This window comes from Sinohyriopsis cumingii, chromosome 14, assembly GCF_028554795.1.
Source record: "Sinohyriopsis cumingii isolate HCF-2022 chromosome 14, ASM2855479v2, whole genome shotgun sequence".
Taxonomy (NCBI): domain Eukaryota; kingdom Metazoa; phylum Mollusca; class Bivalvia; order Unionida; family Unionidae; genus Sinohyriopsis; species Sinohyriopsis cumingii.
In genome coordinates, this window is record NC_142974.1 from 112,680,852 (window position 1) to 112,699,144 (window position 18,293).

At 35.9% G+C, this 18,293-nt stretch overlaps 1 protein-coding gene across 4 annotated transcripts in view; it reads left to right on the plus strand.

Annotated features, from left to right (window-relative positions):
* LOC149784617 (uncharacterized) overlaps nucleotides 1-18,293 on the plus strand; it is a 99,114-nt gene that overhangs the window by 71,524 nt on the left and 9,297 nt on the right. For 3 of the 4 annotated variants that reach the window (XR_016413901.1, XR_016413902.1, XM_089932681.1), the window contains exons 6-12: nucleotides 1,046-1,152; nucleotides 4,638-4,886; nucleotides 5,231-5,352; nucleotides 8,955-9,115; nucleotides 11,656-11,783; nucleotides 15,097-15,666; nucleotides 16,973-17,627. Coding sequence is in view for 2 of the 4 variants with exons in the window: in XM_089932681.1 (XP_089788807.1) it covers nucleotides 1,046-1,152; nucleotides 4,638-4,886; nucleotides 5,231-5,352; nucleotides 8,955-9,115; nucleotides 11,656-11,783; nucleotides 15,097-15,666; nucleotides 16,973-17,627 (1,992 nt within the window). In the remaining 2 variants the exon portion in view is untranslated. The remainder of the gene's footprint in view (nucleotides 1-1,045; nucleotides 1,153-4,637; nucleotides 4,887-5,230; nucleotides 5,353-8,954; nucleotides 9,116-11,655; nucleotides 11,784-15,096; nucleotides 15,667-16,972; nucleotides 17,628-18,293) is intronic. The other variant, XM_089932682.1, reaches the window with a different exon arrangement.

Below are 18,293 nucleotides of genomic sequence, written 5' to 3' on the forward strand. Positions count from 1 at the left end.
GTCTGTACTTTTGGCATGAATTTTACCAACCTTAAAATATAGTTTAAATGGGTTCCTTCCTTAGTTGCCACTCTGTAAGCCATATTTCTTGTCTGATTTTGATCAAACTTGAAATATGGGCTTAAATCATCAAGATCGTACATGGATGTAAGAATGAGTTTGATACCTGTATAGTAATAAACTTACTCTTGATTGGGTGAAATTGTTGCCAACATAGAGCCCATATTTCAGATCCAGTTTCGATTCAATTTGTTATGTATGCTTATTTCATCAAGATCTTGGATAATTTTGAAAAGAATTATAGGTTGCTAACTATTAAGGTGGCCTAGGGATGTAATTTACAGAGCTTGTTTCCACTCTGACAGGTGTCTGATCAGATTTTATCAAACTTTAAATATGGACTTGTAACGTTAAAATCTTGAATGGGTTCGATGACCAAGTTTCATGGATGTTAATGAGGCAATTTTCCATATGATTGGCATAGGTTGTTACCACTTTGAAAGCCTTATTTCCGATACTATTTGGATCAATCTTAGTTTGTGGTTGTGTGATTTTAATGCCATTTTTAAACACATGATAGGTTATATGGTAGAAGAAACCAAACTGCACGAAGAATCGTCAACCCATGGGAAGCTACTGGCAGGTTTTTTTCACATAATCACATTAGCCTAGCCAAGACTTTAACCCAGGTGGACATAAGTGAGGGGCCTTAATCAAACATGGAATATATACTATATTCAAGAACTTGGATAATTTCAGTAACAAATTAGATCAAGCAAGACTGCATACCTTGATGTAAAGTCTGTGTCATTGAGACTCACAGGTCGTTATTCTGTCACTGAGACTGATTGGTCAGTAATCTCTTTAGTAAACCATGCCGTACTAATGCCTTCATAGAGCACTATTAAAATACTCTGTTGGTGTATAATGAGCTCTTGTTAATTAAATATTGCGATGTCAATACATGTATATTAGTAGTAGTAGTAGTAGTAGTATGAGTATCATATGCAGATATATGTAGAGTAGGCTTCTTTTCTGTATTTAGACCTGATTGAGATCTGGATGAACTCCATACATTCCTATGCAACGTCCTCTAAACCTGGCCTTCCTCATGTGATTTTGGTGGGAACACACGTGGATAAGATTCCAGAGGTATGTGTAGATGGGATATGTTTTAAAAGTGTAGCAAATTCATTGACTTCATATAGCAAGAATTATTTTCTTGTGAATGAGTGAAGATTCTTGAGTTTTTATTAATAGTTAAATTAATTATCGATTATGACCATAAATTTGCTAATACAATGGGAGTCTTTTGAAGAACTTGATACAGAGATACACAGGGGTCCATGAGTGAGTAAAATGTTTGATTCATGTGGAGCACCTAATAAACGATAAATGGCTAAAAGTGTTCAAAGTCCAAATGTTTAGTTGGCAAGTTATGCATAGTACAGAATAAGAATCCTCATGCAGTTAAATCAACCACTGCTTCTTCATGCTTTCAAGATGGAATACCACAAGAAAAATCTTTTTGCATAACAACAGCAATACAATAATAATAATGAAGTCTTAGTATAGTGCTTTATCTTTAGAATTTTAAGTGCTTTACAATATTAGGTAACACATGAGAACAGAAACCTTTGTAATGCCCAAGTCAAAATCAGCTGGACTTGACTGATCTCCATTATGGATAGAATTATGTCCTCTTGACTGTGGGTGAACCATTTAAGTGATATAGTGATGCATCAATACTTTTGCTGCACAGATACACATATAGGTGGAGAATCAGTACAAAACGATATTTACATATGCAAATTATTTTTTTCAGCAATCCTGATGAATTATTAGTCGTTTACCGATTTATTCATTAAATTGAGAATTCATCAGAAACAGCATTTGCAGGCATAGGCACACATTGTTTTGTCGCTAAAAAATGAAAATGATTATTGAGTACTCACTCTCCTTCTACAAATAAATACTAAATTATGTGCTTTTGTAATCTGGTGTGGCCATTGCTTCTTATGGTCAAGAATACAACAATAACCACAAATCAGAACTTAATGCTGCTTATTCCTGCACGAGAAACAGGCTGTATCGGCAAAGCAGCAGAGAAACTTTGTGCATAAGTGGTCATTAATTGATCTATAAAATACTTAGAGATGCTGCCAGGGTGTGTGATTATGTGAATCGTGTAAAATTTGTACAGATGTTTCTGACTTGGAGAACAGTGATGCATGGGAACTCCTGCAACTTATTTGGGAGTTGTGCATCTGAAAATGTACTTGGTGAAGTACTGTATACAATTTTTATTTAAACATTCACTTTTAAATTGCTTGTCATAACATACGTCACATCAGTATAGGTACCATAATGCTTGTCACTACATACTTTCAGGTAGGCAGATGTTTACACATATATTTTTTTCTGAACGCTATGAATGAACGTTGAACTACATTTGATTGGAAAATTGTGCCCTGGAACAAGTATTGTGTCATAATTTGATCCCTGTATTAAGGAAGAGTTACAAATGCATGCCTAAAATACAAACTACCTAGAAAGAAACCAAACTGCTGATTCCTACTGTGACTCATCTTCTGATGACAATTTTGTCGGCAAAATGCTAGCTTACCGAATGCGGTTTAATTATACAGAGGTTTCTCTTAGTAGCAAACGAAGATGGAAGATTAGGTATTGATGCAATTAACTGATCATGTTTCCATTATCTATGTCTAGAACAACTTGGCTGTCTGTTTTTGTCTCGTTCGTTTCGGAGCAAAATACATGACATGGCTGTACCAGTGCTAGCAGTAGCAGCATTGTCAGTTTGCATGCAAGCCTAAAACTCCAAAACGACCAGTCAGAGTTGTATGAAATTTCTACACATGTTGTGGTAGGGGAGAGAATGTTTTTATATGCGGTCAGATGGAGTGTATTAAGATATGATGCTCTTTGTTCATCCAGCCGTTTGTTACCATTTCCTCATAAAACACCCAGTTGTCCACCAACTGCAGTAACCTGACTTTGTATATTGCTTGCACCTGGGGTAAGGAAAAACCCAACTGACTTTGGAATGTAAAGTTCATAGGGTTCACTTTTAGTCAAAGACAAAAACATGGTTTCTGCACAAAACGATAGGTCAATCCGCATCACATACCTGAACAAAACCTTTTGGTCTAAAGTCGAATATCAAGGTAACTGACTAGAAAAATAAAAGTGTTTCACTATAATCTGAGTTAATTATCATCAACAGTTACCAAACTTTGTGGTTGGCTTTCACTTTGTGTAAGGAAGCAACTAGTCAATAATGAGCTTAAAACATCAAACATCACGATCACTGAGCGAAGATGGAATATGAATTCTACACAATAAATTCAGTTCTCAGTTATGGTTGCTGGGTTTTCGGGATGGCTTGCACATGGGCTAAGGAATAAAACCATTTTGAGATCATAAGTTCAAAGGTCATTGTTAGTATAGTCAATATACCAGTGCTTAAATGTGATAGCTTTTGTGTACTCCATTATGAAAACGTTTACAATATTTGTAAATTCGATAATCCTAGTTGTATCTATCTCTCGTCTGTGGCTGATGAAAACCTTGAAAGCATGTAAAGAAATGTTACTTTATATAGACAAATACAATGTATATGCATTCTCGATGTAGACAAAGAAAAATAATTGGTATGCGTATTTATATTTAGATGGAGATGATCTGATTTCAGAATTGTTCACTTTTGTATGGATTATTTAAATTTTGGGGATTTTGATTTTTTAGAACAAATACTTGTGAACATTATTAAGCACAAATCACTTGACATAGACATAAACTATTTGGTAGAATTGCTTGCATTATTATCAGGCCCTTATATCAACTATTCCAGTTTTTGACATATCTTAACTCTTTGGACCACTTTGAGCAGAATTTAGTTAGAAACATTTAATGTCATGTTGTAAAATTTAGCATGCATTCACCTAAGATTCAAAGTGCTTGTAATGAATATAGATATGTAGATATAGAAAGATGAGCATTTCTGAAGATTGCTGGTCACATTATACACATACAGATCATTAAAACATGTTCATCAAGACATGGTTGCTCAAACTATGTGATTAGTTCATATAAACTTTGTTTTTCCCTTGCTTACACAATAGCTTGTCAAGCAATCGCCTTGCATCACTTAACAAGCAATCACAATGCATCACTTTCTGTGTCTCTATTCCCATTTGCATTATGCACATGCAAATCAGAAAAAATGCTTGGCATCAAGACACGGTTGCTCAAAATATAGAGTCAAAATACATGATTTGTTCATTTAAACTTTATTTTTACGGGGCTTGAACCATGGACTAGCTTGACACAACATTCACTTTGCATCCCTTTGTGTGTCTATACACCCATTTGTATCTATGTCCACTATGAAATTGTCCTCAGTGTTTTATAAATAGTAACATTTTATCATATCCCATTTCAATATTGTAATTCAACTCAGTGGTGATTGATAGCTTCTTGTACTGTATTAATATTGTGCAAAGTGAATATGAAAATTTCTCCCACCCCCTTCACTTACTAATGATTCTTGAGGTAAATATGTCTTATAAAAACTGCATGTGATCCTGACATTGGTTTTTTCATTTGCTATACAGAACTGCCGGCAAAGAGTCATCGATGAGTACTTCACGCAAATTCGTGAAATGTTGTGCGACAAGCCAATTTTCTTGCACCTGATGGATTATATTGCAGTTGACAATACCCAGGATGATCTCAGGCTGGAGGAGCTGAAACAAAGGATTTTTGAACTGGCACAGCAGCAGCCTCATTGGGGAGAAGAAAAACCAGCTCGTTGGCTCCCTCTCGAACAAGCAATTATGACACTAAAAGCTTCTGGTGTCAAGGTACGGTTTTGCAGGAAGTATCATCTCACATAAATCAGTCATTTTAAAGACAGTTGTTGAATCTAAATTCTAATCATATATATATATATATATATATATATATATATATATATATATATATATATATATATATTCTGTTTTCTATCCAGCAAAATGATGACTGTGACAATGTCCTATATTCCAATACATCATTAAATGCATGTATTTTGCCATTAGAGTTCCAAGTAATATTAAGCAGGAGCTATCAATTTTGATATGTTCATTGTAATATCAACTGCTTTCATGATATTGGGATTTATAACATTAGTTGTTACACTGTGTTGTTTTACTTTTCTTTTCATTAGGTTGCGCCGCTCAGTCTTGTGGAAAAGATAAACAGATCAGGATCTGTTAGTATTGAAGACAGAGATGAATTGGATCTGTTCCTTAGATTCCAGCATGAGATGGGCACAATCCTTTACTTCAGGTGAGACAAAGAATATTTCTTCTTTCTGTTCATTCCTCCAATAAAGTTAATGTTAGGAGAGCAGCAGCACTTACATACAGCATTCATGAAAAGACTAAAGGTTAACTAACTGACCAGTCAATAACAGGGCGGTCTGTCCAGCTGGTAGCTGCTTGAAACACTTCTGGCAGTACCTACTGGCAGCAACTACTGGCAAGGCATTTGCTCGGGTGACAGTGCTTGTGTCAAGCTAGTCCATGGTGCAAGTCAATTCTTTATGGCATTGCTGTTGGTGAGGTACAAAGCCGTATACAGGGACGATGACACAGCTTCATCCTTGCCCCAGGAATCTTCTACCTAAGCCCACAGTGACTGTATCATTACCTTTAGCAGTCTCTATAGTCTTGCTAATTTTCAAGCGTTCATCCCCTTTGATTTTCAGCTAATTTGTTTGGCTTGGTACTTTACAGAACAGCAACATACATATCTTATTTAATACAGAGGAAGAAGGACACTCCAAGGTAACTAACCGGGACATTTATAAGATGGATAAGAATGTTTTACATGCCATCAAGAAGTTTCGGTGAAAAAGTTCGCTTTTGCATATGTGCTAGACCTGGCACGTCTAATGTGTGATTTTGATTTTTAACGTAGCTTTAACAATTTTTTAGTCAGGTCGCTATGATGTCTGCAGTGTGGCAGTTTATAGTGATCTCTAGCACTGGGGCATCATGCTGTAGACATGTAGCATGATGTCCCACACAGTCACATTATCCTGACACCAGGCCGACCAGTCCTAACACTAACCTCTTAATGCTGAGCGCCAAGCGTGGCAGCTGTTGGTACCATTTTTGTAAGTCTTTGGTATGACTCGGCCGGGGATCGAACCCACGATGTCCCACCCAGTCACATTATCCTGACACCAGGCCGACCAGTCCTAACACTAACCTCTTAATGCTGAGCGCCAAGCGTGGCAGCTGTTGGTACCATTTTTGTAAGTCTTTGGTATGACTTGGCCGGGGATCGAACCCACGACCTCCCGCATCCGAGTCGGACGCTCTAACCACTAGGCCACCGGAGCGGTCTATTCTGCAGTAAAACTTGCCTTGAAAGACCATCCCATCACCAAAACTAAATCTCAAAACAGGTGGTTTCTCATTACAGGTGAAAAGTCAATGCAAATAACCAATCTGTTCTCTGAAAAATTGGTCTCTCACAACAGGTGGTCTGTTAGAGCAGTGATCTTTGAAGACTGTTTTACTGTAGTATATATTTCTCAAATGCTTCATTCCACTTTCACCAAGACTTTTGTCAAGTAAAACTTGTTGATATTCAGGTTATATATCTTTTCAGTAAGTTTGGTGTGGTATTTGACATTGATTCTGTTCTGAGTAGAGAAGCCACATTCACAGCGAACAGTTGACATGGGACATATCATACAGCACTTAATGTTTATGTGCCGTTTTTGGTCATATTCCTTCAAATGAGCACAGCAGAAACTAAATATTGTAATTAATTGATGCTATTGACTTACATGAATGTAATTACTGTCATTAGAAATAGGCAAATAATATACTGCCGCTTAATCAGTAGCATGATGTCCCACCCAGTCACATTATCATGACACCAGGCCGACCAGTCCTAACACTAACCTCTTAATGCTGAGCGCCAAGCGTGGCAGCTGTTAGTACCATTTTTGTAAGTCTCTGGTATGACTCGGTCAGAGATCGAACCTACGACCTCCCGCATCTGAGGCGGACACTCTAATCACTAGGCCACCGGAGCGGTGGGCATGTCTAGTAATTTTTGGACTGATATGAAAATTCAGGTAGTAAAGATGCATGAATGTCCACAAAAGCAGGCATCACAATAACTGCCTTTCCATGTTACCTGGCTAACTGCTCTGGTGTTCAGACTGAATCAGTCTCGGCCACCATGGAAATATATTCATCAGCTACCTGCACTGGCTTTCTGTTCGATCCAGTTTGAACCACCATGAAGTGATATTCATCGGCCAAATACTCCGGCTTCAGACAGAATCGTTTTCATCACGATGAAGACATGTCATGTTCACCAGCCACATACACTGGCTTTCAAGACAAGTCAGTCTCAACCACAATGAAGTCAATGCAAGTTGCTAAGCAAATTTGTGTAAGTTTTGTTTTGTGGTCATCAGATATGATGAAGCCATCGAGCCACTAGTGTCATATCATGACCAAGTCAATTGGTTTGGTTTGATACTTTAATGGCACTGCAACAGACATTGATTATTTAGTGACAATGCAATTAGAGTAAAGTTCCTTGCCCAAGGACACACTGTGGTAACTGAACCATACTGGTCTGATGATATAATTCAATACCACACCCATTTGTTTGTGAGTTCTAACATGCTAACCACTGAGCCATCACATCTTCATAATTTCAAGCCATGCCTTTAACAAGAGGGCCTCTGTAGATGTGAAAGACAACAACGATAAATGATCTTTTCATCTACTGGCTGGAAGTTTACTGCATGGTGTCTGCTTTGTCTTAGAAGCAGATGCTGTCTCTTGTCATTGCTAATGAACATCAGATAAAGTTTCAACACTCAACAGTTAAAAGGAAGAAATGGTCTTTGGTGACTTTCGGAAAAAAATCTTTCACCCAATAGAGTGTCAGTCTCTTTCATGTACTCTTGTGCAATTTGTTAAGTTGGATCTTATTTTATGAATACAAAATAAGAATAGATAACACACTATTGTACCATGATTAATACTGGTATGGTGAAGGCAGGATGCTTGTTAATTTTCAGGACATTTTAAGCATGGTAAAGTCACTTTTGGGGCCACACTCACCAAGAAATAGGACATTCTTATGTGCTTCAGTGAGGCATGGTAAAGTCTCTTCCTGGGAAACTCTTGCCAAGAAACAGGGCATTGCTATGCACTTGAATGGAGTTATGGTAAAGTCTCTTCGGTCACACACTTTAATCAAATTGGAATTTATGCACTTTAATTTTGCATGTAAAAGTCTTCTGTGGTCACTGCCTTTAAGAAAAATGGCATTGTCATACACCTCATTAGGGCATGGTAAATTCTCCTCTGGGGTAACTTGCTTGAATAAATGGTGAAAATTTATGTACATCAGTGGGGCATGGTAAAGTCTCTTAAGTGTTGCTTCCGATTAAAGGAAGGAGTCATATGTATCCACACCAAAGGTGTATATAAAGTCTCTTATGGGAGCATTCTTTTGAGATAAAGATGTCATTTTCTCCACTTTAGTTGTATATGCAAGGTGATCTGTTCAATGCAAGTGAACAATAGGGGCAAATAATGCAGGATGCTATCATATGCAATGTACTACATATCTGAAAATGCGTAATGCTGCCAAATCTGTATCGATTTGTACATCGTTTGCATTTGCATCATATAATTGGTTGTTTATGGTCTCAGAAATGTATTTGACATTGAGCTGATTTTACATTTCTGTAAGAATTGTGTTTAAAGATTTGCCTGTGTCTGATACAGTTGCAAATTATGTACTACTCAATACAAATCCATTTATCCATGCATTTTGACTTAAAAAGGAACATGAAAAATATTGTTAAATCTCTGCCAAGTTCTTATTCTGTGCAAAATTTTCAGCATTGAAGGACTGAGTGGGAAGATTTTACTGGACCCGCAGTGGCTGATTGATGCTCAGAAGTCTCTCATTACAGCTGAGGCATTCATCAAGAAAAACCCTGCCATCTTTAGGAAGTGGCGTGACTTCAAGAGGAGTGGAAAACTTACCCATGAACTGATAGGTTTGTACATGTGGATCACTGTAATGCAAAGTCAAATTGACAAGGGGTTTTCACCAAAACACTTCATAAAGTGCCTGTTTGGTCCTAAATAAAAATGGTGCAGATGTGAAGTTGTCTAATTGGTCTTAAATAAAAATGACATCCAATGTGACTACCACTGCAGTCATCTAGAAAATCTTATCACTACACCTCCTGAATCAAAAGCCTTATTAACATTTTGTTTTCATCACACTACTTCTTATATTATAATGTCTAGTTAATTCAGCATTTGTAGCTTACATGACTTGAGTAGGAGGCTTAAAGTGCCCCAGAGCTGAAATCTGCTGGGGCTGCTCTTACTGTTTCCAAAATCTATATGATTTTTACTAATGGTGTGCTTTGTCCTATCATTCTGCCACATGCCCACATAGGCTTGTATGTTTGCTTACAAGTTGTCTGCCATCCATGTACTATATACTACTATTATTATATAGCACATCTATGACAGGTAACTTGTAAACAACGGTAATATCCCCTGAGCACATTCCCAATTCTAAAATTCGCAGCACACTACTGTGCGAAAAGTGTAACGTCTATCGATGTTTCATGACTGACCAATATTTGGTGTGCTCCAATCTATGCATTACTATTTTGAAATACATGTCATTTTCCTTGGACCTGAAAAAATTGAAGTATATTGTAGCTTAATTAAGAAATGTTATTAATCCAGAAAATGAAACGTCGAACTGTAAACACTTATTGGTGTCGGCGCATGTGCAAAAAAAAGAAGAACTAGAGAAAATTATGACATATGCTAATGATTCAATATCTATGTAGCCTACACTCCAAAAAGCTTTCTTGATTTAGTATTTGTTTTTATAAATAAATTACAATTGCTTGGAATATATACACGTGCCATTTAAAATAAATTATTGAGGCCCCAGTTTCCCTCATAAGTATTTGTAAAACTTCGTTTCTAAATATAGATTTAATACTTTACATGTTGGCTAAAGGGCAAACTGTAACAATTGGATATAGTTCTATTAACATCGCGACCATCAGTACAGGACCATTATTGGCATCAGTGACCACTGGTTGTATCGCACCTAGTACTTAATGGGGTAAAAGTTATTTTATTCCTGATTTAGGCCAATTGAGATTTCGTGAATGTGTTATTTTACTGCATGCAGCATGCAGCATGAATCCATGAATTGCTATCGAGAGTTGTGTAATTCACACTAAAATTATAATGGTTGTCAGATCTAATCTAATACCAATATGTCGATCACAATGGCCGCTTGAATAGTTCTTATAATGTTTTGTTCATCTAATCAAAATGGTGCTGACATGATGTGCATGATCAGGAAAATCCTGCTTTCACTACTTCTCTTAAATGGAAAGACATTTGACAAGGATTTTTTCTCAAAAGAGTTTTTATGGTGTCCTATTTAGGGCTTTACTGAAATGATTAACCCTTATTATGACTACCATTGTGGCTATCTTGAAAATATTATCTCTTCACCTCCCAAATGGATGGTTATATCAACATTGGATTTTCACCAAATAAAGATTTATTATGCTTCTGAGTTGCACCAAACTGAATATGAATTTGAAAAGATTATCGCTACTACTCCACCTAGTAAATGAATCATCCGATAAGATTGGGTTTTCACCACAAGATTGCTCTTGAGATTTAGTGTGTCCTAGATGAAAATAGTGCCAAGTAGCTACTCTAAAAATCTTGTTTTTACTTAAGAAATATCAGAGATGGTTTCAACACATAGCTGTTAAAATGAAGAAATGGTCTTTATTGAATTCCTAGAGATTCTTTACACCCAATAGAGTGCCAGTCTCTTCAAGGGTTGTTTGCTTACTACTGTGTTACGATATACAACCTGAATTCCTGATGTAACACAGCTTAATCTTCATCATGTGTACATGTACCAATAAAGTCGGTTATGTTAATTATAAATCTAAAGAAGCAAGTCATTTAGGATTAAACAAAAACATAATTCTGTTAGCAAATTAACTGCATTGATAAGCTGATTATTACTCAATATTTACCATGGATACCAAGTGAAAACTAATGCAGATATAAATTTGCAACTGCAGTCATTGTGTGGATCTGTATATTCCTGATGAATATTACACTTAAGGCTCAACAATAATAAACACATATATTATCACTCCTAAACACTTATTTGATGATCGCTTCGGTGACCTAGTGGTTAGACATGTAACTGTTTAATTTCCTGTTAATGTGAAAGTTCTAATATGAAAATGTATTTTAGTTAGGAGTCAGAGAAAAACTTAATTTTGACACCATTGATGCTTTTAATGTTTCTTGTTTTGTTAACTTGACTCATGTTAGCAAATATTTACTCAAAATTTGCAGCTATTTGATGTTCAGATGGAAATAAAATAGGGAATGTTATAAACATCGGTACACTTGACATTGCTAGGACTGTTTTTATCATAATCTAATGTTATTGATTTAAATATATACCTATTTGACATTCTTAGTTCTGTCCTTTTAATCATCGGATGGTATTGATTTCTAGATGCAATCTGGTCAAAGGAGGAGAATCCAGAATTCCATGATAATAAGGACCACATCATACTTTTGATGGAGAAGTTAAATATTATTGCCAGGTCAAGGACATGTGATCAGGATGGAAAGGAAGTCAAGGTCTGTTTAAAAAAGTTCTTGTAATGTCTTTGTTATGTCTCCACCCTATTCTAGAGAACAGGCGTTAATTATGTATGATGTCCATTCATTCAGTTTATCGAACTCTGGATATCAGTGTTGTCTAAGGCACTCAGCTTTGCAGATCACTGATATCTCACTTCTGTCCATGGGGGTTCAAGTCTTCAGCCCAGCCAACATGCCAGTAGCTTATCATGGCTTGATTGTTCTATCCAGGTTCATTCTCCACAAATATACTAGTCAGCATGCACAGCTTACCATATGCTGTAACACTACCTCTCCCTTTTGACTTCATCTTTGTTAGTTTCTACTGTATGTGTGCAATCTGTAAATGATGTAAGCACATAGCTAACCAAAATAGCAAATCCCTTGTGCTTGAAAAATCATCCTGAATTAGTCTAAATTACAGTACCTTTTAGCTGCTATTAAAATAAGGAAAACAAATTTGACCAAAGTAGGCAAAACTAACTTTTGAAAGTGAAAAGAATGAATTACAAAATATTTAGGGGACCCTAGTGGTGAAAAGCGCTCACCGATATTGATCATTGCCATCTCACGTCTGTCTGTGTAGGTTCGAGTCTCAGGTTCAGCCAGTCTGGGTATGTGAGAAAGCTTGCCAGTAGCTTCTCGTGGGTTGGTGGTTCCTTCTGGGGTTTTCCTGGGTTCTTCATCCACCATATATACTGGCCGCCATGTATAACCTATCTTGTGTTGCGAAAAGGCGTTAAACCGTATAACAACAACAACACATTTAAAAAGTAAAACAGCTATTGGCTAAATGTTTTGCAGTTTGCCTCTAAAATCCAGGAACTGAAAATGACGAAGTACTTGCAGTTTTTGTATATGTGTGCATCTGAAATAAGGCAAAGCCGTATAATCTGTAATCCAAATTACCACCATTAATCATTCAGTAAAACATAGGAAATTAAAAGTTATTTTAACAAAACATAAGATATATGCAGTCTTTTTTTAAACAACCAAGATAGTTAATGAGGAAAACCAGGGAAATTCATTCCCTTCAAAATTATAATCTCATGCAGACTGGAAAATGGTAAAGTGCCACTAAGACAACATTCTTTTGATTTAATCATCCTATAAAGAAGAAGGATCTGTTTGATTTGCTCAGCATGTCAAGAAATAAGACCGTCTTTGATTTGGCCAGGATGTAAAGAACGGAGAGACTCTTCTTTGTATATCATCATATAATGATTTAATTTATATTTGATTTAATTTAATTGTTTGTTTGTTTGTTAGTTATTAAAAAAATTATATTCCATTATATGCTATTGTAACGTAACTTTATTCACTGGATTTGACATTTTCCAGAAATTCAGTTCGGTGTTTCGTAAACACTAATATGGAAACTTTTTACCTAATGCTGACCTAGTTTCTAACCTTATTTCATGATTTGAAGTAAATAAAAAAAAATTCCCATTCTTTCTTACGGTGGGATTCATAGTGTGATATCGAGACCATACTGGGAGTACATGATATTAGACATGTAAAAGCTTCTATGTTGCTCTAGAAACATGTAGCATTTATTGTGAAACTCTGGTTTTACCAGAAGGTTGATACTTATCCGGCGTCTGTTTGCACAGCAGCCAGATTTTATAGTGATGTACTGAGAAATAATTTCAGTCCTGATTTAACCCTGGATACATTTAGGTGTTCTTGTGATCAGTTTGAGTTTAATTTTTTAATTTTTATTCAAATTATTTGAATTCTAAGCGATTATCTTTCCCTGGAAATGCATTTGCTCAAAATTAGTTCTTGAACATAGACAGTTATCGAAAATAACAGAATTCAAACAGTGGAATAATAATTTCTGAAATTCAACAAATAAATGTAGACACATCATTACTAAACTGACTACTGCATATGTCATCGCCTTCCATTTTGGATTTCGTTGGGACTTCAACTTGAAAGAAGAATCACTCATGTGCTTATGGTCGCCAACTGTAAAGATTAATAGATGAAAATATTTTGTCACAGCCTCAATATTGTGAGCCTATGCTAACACTGTGCATTTTTTCTGTGCATTTTTTTATAACACCTTAATGCCTCTTCTATCGTACCTGATCACAACGATTGTTTGGAGGTATTCAGACAAATGGTACAGGGTTCATTCCAGAAACTGCAGTCTGAGGACCAAGGGCCCTTACCTGCAGTTGAGAGGAAAAGGGGGTCACACAATTCTCACATAGCAGATTAGCCATTTATTTTATTTTTACAATAATTTATTTTTAAAATTCAATTGTAATGTTGTATTAACAAAGTTTATTCAGTCGTAATTTTTGAGTGATCTACATTAATTGTCATACCAAAATTTCAGATGAAAATTATCGATCGCAATAAACTTTTACAATGGCAGTTCATCATTACACTGGGTCAGGAAAGTTAATATTAGATTGAACTACTATCAGTGCAGGGATAAATCAAGGTATCATCTTGTGAACAGGAAGTAGTGCGCATCTTTTGTGATCTCCAATAAGTCTAGTATCAAAGGATAAGGACGTAACATACAATAAGTTTTATTCTTTGCTTGTACATATGACATTTCTTCAAAATGATAATTTAGCATGATGTAAAATTTAACTAAAGTCAGAATTAACAGTATTGTTCTAGTCTTTTACATGTATGAAAGAACAGATTTTATACCGGAAAATTGGTATTATGTATGAATAGAAATAAAAGACATGACATACCATGCAGAAGATTATATGAGGTTACTTAATTCCCTCCAATTAATTGGACTTGTGTGCCATTTTATTTATGCCGGTGTTTTCCCAGGCTTTGTTTATAAATGACAACATTGCCATGTCTCTGTTTATGTTTGTAGTACAACTTCTTCCCAAATGCAGGCACATTCCCTCTTACATTATAGCTTGTGACAAAACCGGCTGAAACAAGATATTTCTGCTTGCTTGACTGTACCTAAAAACGTCGAAGCGCACTATCAATGAATTTTGGTGTTAAGCATATTTCAACTAATGTATGCAATAATCTTCAATGGAATTTTGTTTAACAAGGTGCAGAATAAAGTAAATGAACACCATACAAAGGTATGTGTAATCAAATTCGCCAAATGACACATGTTACTGCAAAAAATTGACGGAGACCGTGTACATGAACTATGTGACGTGTACTATAATATGAACCAGAGGATTAGATCTGCTAATTGCCCCATTAATATTTCATAAGGTAATGTTAATCAGGTTCTTATTTCAGTTAGCCATTAAATAATGGAATTTGCAAAATACAATTACAAACTTAATAATTCTATTTTTATTTTTAGGAGGAAACTTACTTCCTTGCCCCATGTATGCTTAGCGAAACAGCACCAGAGGAGGTTATCTCCCCTAGACCACTGTCTGACATGGAGAGCTCATCAGTACTATGTTACGTCTTTGTAGAAAAGTTCCTGCCTTCTCCCATATTCCATCGCCTGCTTGCTGCCTGTGTGGCCCGCTGGCCAGTTGTCGAGAAGAATTCAAAAACCTTGATCTACTGTGGTTGTTGTGTGTTTAAGCTTGACCTTCATCACAGATTGACCGTGTTCTTTAGGGGACATGTCATATTTGTAAGAGTGACGAGAATGGGAACTACTGAGAAGACTCCATCTGCCACACTGTGCATTGAAGTGAAGGAGTTCATCACTTTGATTCTCTCCAATATTATTGGAAACCTGGAACAGAGTTTGCAGTTTGAATTGTGTATACGGTGCCCAAAATCTGATGGATACAATATAAACAGCCTGATCCCTGTTGCTGACCTTCAGAGTCGTGTAGATGTTCTCTGCGATTCCCATGGTGACGATCATTTGATAAAGTCCAGTGAGGTCCTCAAGTTCTGGTTTGAAGCAGAGGTTAAAAACAGTTTGTTCTTTGGAGTGCTTCTTTCTTAAATGTCAAATTAGTCCTGAATGGTCATGGTACTAATCTGATGTCCAATATGGCCAACATGTTAGCCATCTTTAAAATGTTTGATCATAATTCCTCCAAAACAAAATGTCATATGATCATATCAATTTTAACAGAAGTCTACTTTTGATGATCCTGAATTTAAACAATGCTTATCTGGCATCCATTATGGCAACTATGGCAGCCATCCTTGAAATTCTTCATAGGGATGCACTTTTTAAATGGAAAGTCATCGTATGATGGGATTTTCACCAGAAGACTTCTCATGGTGTCCAGTTGTTCTCAAATGAAAATAGTACAAACTGTCCGGTAAATATGGTTTCTATAGTAGGTGTCTTGAAATTATTGGTACCTTTTCTTTTCCAACTGGATGCCTATATTCATGTGGGATTTACATCAAATGACTATATTGTGAATCGAACTCCAAATAACCCTAAATGTCCGATGATAAAATCAAAAATTTGGGATCTCCTGAATTAATTCAAATAATCTTGAATATTCATATTATATATCAATAGCCTTGAATGGCACTAATAGTCTTGACTATTCTGATATAACAGTGATGCAGTCCAGAATGTGTTTGAATGAATTCACAACAATTCAAATAATGTATTAATCTGAAAAGTCAGTTTAGTATTTCAAATAAATGAGTTTAAAAAAATTCTTGTCAGATGCTTTTGACTCCAGCAACATAATTGTAAGTTTAATAGATTTCAAGTGACAGATAAATAACAAAAACAAAACATTTGTTTATAAACTCCATAATATATGCACATCCACACTTGCTCAACGACACAATAGAATGTTCTGGAATTTCACATCATAAACAATTCAAGGCATTGAACTCAAATTCTAATAAACATCTTGTTTAAAACTTACAACCACGACAAAAGTCAGGTAGGTAAAATCTTTATGGACAAAGTCAGGTAGGCAAAATATTTAATCTGCAGCCCACAATCAATAACAAAAGTCATCCTCACAATATAAATTTAATATATGGGGTGGACATACATGTGCATTACACATGTATGTAATATATATGTAATATTTACATTTATTTTGTGATAGGAAAAATATTTTTTATGATATGTAATATATATCTCTAATATGTACATGTATGTAATATATGTAACATACATACAAATGAAATTTTAAGTGTATTTTGTGTGTGAGTATGATTTTTATTTTTAACTTAGCTTTTACTTTGTTACAGCCAAAATATTTTATGACATCATCCTTCTTTCCGATTAGATTCAAGAAGAAGATGGAGACGAAAGTTCTGTAGTTCCTGATGACCCCATTACCCAGGAGCATATCAACCATTTTCGCCTGTGTAATGCACTGACAACTGTTTGTGCTGATGCTCTGAGGGAAATCCTACGCACTCAATTTCCTGCACCACACACAAACATCTGCCAAGCACTCCTGGCCAGTCAAGCCATCTTAACCAAAGGGGGAACCAAGGGAGGGAAAAAGAAAAAAGCTCTACTGAACCAGGTTCAAAGTCAGCTGGTCTTCCCAGATCCCAAGGGTCGGTATATTGGAGCAGTTGATCAATATGACATTACATTGTTGTATACTTTGATAAGAAATGTCAGCAGTGTTTCACCTCCAACGCCATGCTGGGGAAGCCCTCCAACCGATAACCCAAGGGACACATCTCTTGGGGCTAGCGTGGAGAGAATTCGATTGTACAGGAATAGCATTAGTGGCCATTCTGCCGATGGAAAGATAAATCAGCAAACGTTTGAAGATTACTGGAATCTAATTGATAATGTGCTATGTGACATTGAAACCATAATTGGTGACCATGGTTACTGTGGAGAGTTGGAAAAGCGTAGGACTCAGGTTATTACACGACATGAAGCCCGTGAAAAAAGAAAGAAAATTATTGAATATATAAAGGGTAAGATAGTTTATAGTTGGCACTTTTTCCTTCTACATATATATATATATATATATATATATATATATATATATATATATATATATATATATATATAAACAAGAAGCCCAAAAATCGATACAAAATTATACAAGTTGTCTAATCTTCAGAAATCATGAATAATTATTAATCATTTGTTTTCGGTTCCTTAAGTAGAGGATTTATTAAAGAAAACTTATGTGGGCTCATGAATTTGTTTTTCATTAGCAAGGTTGGTAGTGCTTGAGACTCAGTGATCCATGTATCATTTAGAGTTGAGGTAGCCAAGTTGGTAGGATAAAGGACTCGTTTATTCCTTCGTCAGTTATAGCTGTAGTACCCAAATAGGCAGATCATGGGGCTCATTGATCCCTGCAGCAATTAGAGCTGAAGTAGCCAAGATGGTAGGATACACAAGTCATTGATTCCTCTCTCAGTTATAGTTGTAGTACCCAAATTGGCAGTTCATGGGACTCATCGATTCCTGTCTCATTTAGAGCTGATATAGCCAAGTTGGTAGTACAAAGGACTCATTGATACCTGTATCAGATGTGATTAAACATTGTCAGTAGCAAGTCCATGTCTCAGATCCCTTGCATGTATTGTATTAGTGACACATACATTGTATTTGTCCATTGGTGTCATGGA